Source organism: Sinocyclocheilus rhinocerous, unplaced genomic scaffold (assembly GCF_001515625.1).
Source record: "Sinocyclocheilus rhinocerous isolate Xijiao unplaced genomic scaffold, SAMN03320098_v1.1 scaffold1575, whole genome shotgun sequence".
Classification (NCBI taxonomy): Eukaryota; Metazoa; Chordata; class Actinopteri; order Cypriniformes; family Cyprinidae; genus Sinocyclocheilus; species Sinocyclocheilus rhinocerous.
This window is the reverse complement of record NW_015626385.1, coordinates 56441-58809: the sequence shown is the minus strand read 5'-3', so window position 1 is coordinate 58809 and position 2369 is coordinate 56441. Positions and strand designations below refer to the sequence as shown.

The following is a 2369-nucleotide window of genomic DNA, read 5'->3' as shown; positions in this document are numbered from 1 at the left end:
TAAAATGCAGTGGTTGCCTCTAATTTCAAATGGCTAGATATTTTTGTTTAAAGCCAGTTTGTTTGTTATAAAGCAAATAGCCAATAAATTAATTTGCTTAAAAATCAGTATCAGTATCCAATTTGCTAGTTAAAAAAAAAAGAAAGAAAATAAAATCTGAATTGAATCTGAATAGTGCATCACTAATTAAAATACTAAGTAAAAGGCCTCAAATTTGAAGTACAATCTCTGGGATGTATATTTCTATCAATTCTTCAATAGGTAGATCTTGTCTTTCATAAAGGCCGAGGTCAGGGATCTTAGGCCTAAAAGGGTTGGTGACCACTGATTTAGAGACTTTAGAAATTCATGTATCAGTATGATGTAGGTATTATAGAGTTGAGGTCTTTAACACAAACCTCCGGCGATGTTTCAGAGAGTTTCAGCATCTTTTTAATGCATGTTCTGGCTTTGAGTTCCAGCTCCAGGATCCAGTAGAGCAGCGCAGCGTAATACAACGCTCTGTCACCGGCTGCGGATCCAGACAGCTTCAGCTCCCAGTTCAGCTGGTTCACAGCTTCTAGATCTCATGTGGATGAAGGAAGACACAGAATATCACTGAATCAATGCTTCATTCGTCAGTCATTCGGTTCAGTGAATGCAGTTCAGAGTTACCAATAGTTTCAGAGCGCTTGTGTGCGTAAATGAGAGCTGCTGTTGAACACAGAGACAGGTAAGGATGATCTCTCAGCTGAATAAACTCTCTCAAAGCCTCCTGTGTGTTACCTGCAATACAAGAGGAAGAGCCATCATCATCATCAGTTGCCATATGCCACTTAACCATCATAATAATCAACAATAGTATCATAAACACGTGTAAAAATGAAGAATATGGACGTAAAACTACCTACCTTCCATCAGAGTTGCAAAAGCTTTGAAGAACCGGAGCACTGGATCATTATTGTACAACTTTAAATTCTTCACAGCTGTATTTATGGCATGTCTGTAGTATTTCTCCCTCATGTAATAAATAATTAACGGCTGTTAAAACAAACATCAGTCGTTATAACGTTGTTTTCTAATGTATATTTTCATTAAAATACAATCAAATTAAAACTTACCACACACGTTTTGTCGTTTTCTGACATATTTTATCGGGATAATTAAACGAAATCAACAACTTTATCGCAATAAAACGGCATCGAACAGCACCTGAGATTTAAAATAACGGAAATATACGTTAGGCAACCACCTGCGCAGGAATAATAATCAAACACAGACAGCGGCGCCTGTGTTATTGATTTAAATCGATCTTCTGAAATTGATTACTCGTGTCTGTTTAAACACGCTGGGTTGCGAATTTACGAACCATTTTGTTTTTTATTCGATTTTATATGTATCCCGTACTGTTATATTTCGTTTTTCGTCTCGTTAATGTTTGAGGTAACTAATAAGAAGGATTAAAAATAGACTGTACGGGTTCTACTAAGGCGAAGGCGTTGCGTCACGAGACGCTCAGCCAGAAGTCCTACGCGATTGGCTAACAGGCAGACGTTCGAATGTATATTAATGAGTACAGCTCATACGCTTCAGGAAGGTTACCAAGCAACGTCCCCATGTACTAATTAATATTCATGAGCAAACCTTGGCTGTAGTAGGTTGCGTTTGGACGCCGGCTGGCCGCACTTCAGGATGGGTTTGATTCAAAGCGTGTTTGCTGCAGAGGCTGGATATCATGTGCACGGGGTGAGTGCGATATTTACAGCTGGAAAATACACTAATTTAGTCATTACTGCATTTAATTAGGCATCGAGTCTGATGAATCAGCGACTGACAGGGTTTTTATCAAGTACATGATGTGTGACCTAAAGGTTTTGCAGGCGTGTCCTAGTAAAACACATCAGGATTCATACATTCCTTGAATATATTATAAAAAATAAGGGTTTTAAAATCTTTAAAGGTTTTTCTTTGAAGATAATTACCATTAAGATCCTTCTGGATCAGTTCCAACACTGTAAACCATGTTTTCCCTCAATATTTTTGTCTCGTTTTCCATTACAAATATCTAAACATTCTTAAATTAAGATAATTTACCTGAGAAGCTAAACAATATAGATATATCATGTCTTGTTAAAGCAGCACTATGTAACTTTTTCTGTGTTCAAAATTTGCAAAATGTATATAATGAGCGAGTACATCATGAATTCATCTTCCAAACCGCGTTTTTGTCTTATTCCGAATAACTACGGTACACTTATGATAAGTGCTTATATTTGGACTATTGTAGGCTGGTCACCGCTGCGGAGTAACACATACCCGCGTGAATCGCCATAGACATAAACTTAGAGAAGTAGCCAAAATTTACATAGTGCTGCTTTAAAGTTTTCGTC

At 37.4% G+C, this 2369-nt stretch overlaps 1 protein-coding gene across 2 annotated transcripts in view; it reads right to left on the bottom strand.

Moving 5' to 3' along the window:
- The window catches only part of ttc21a (tetratricopeptide repeat domain 21A), a 25231-nt gene extending 24066 nt beyond the window's left edge, over positions 1 to 1165 (bottom strand). For both annotated transcript variants that reach the window (XM_016518816.1, XM_016518807.1), the window contains exons 1-4: positions 1101 to 1165; positions 891 to 1020; positions 655 to 765; positions 399 to 565 (exon numbers count right to left, since the gene is read on the bottom strand). In XM_016518816.1, the coding sequence (XP_016374302.1) occupies positions 399 to 565; positions 655 to 765; positions 891 to 1020; positions 1101 to 1127 (435 nt within the window). In that variant the 5' untranslated portion in view covers positions 1128 to 1165. The remainder of the gene's footprint in view (positions 1 to 398; positions 566 to 654; positions 766 to 890; positions 1021 to 1100) is intronic.
- Positions 1166 to 2369: the final 1204 nt, after the last annotated feature.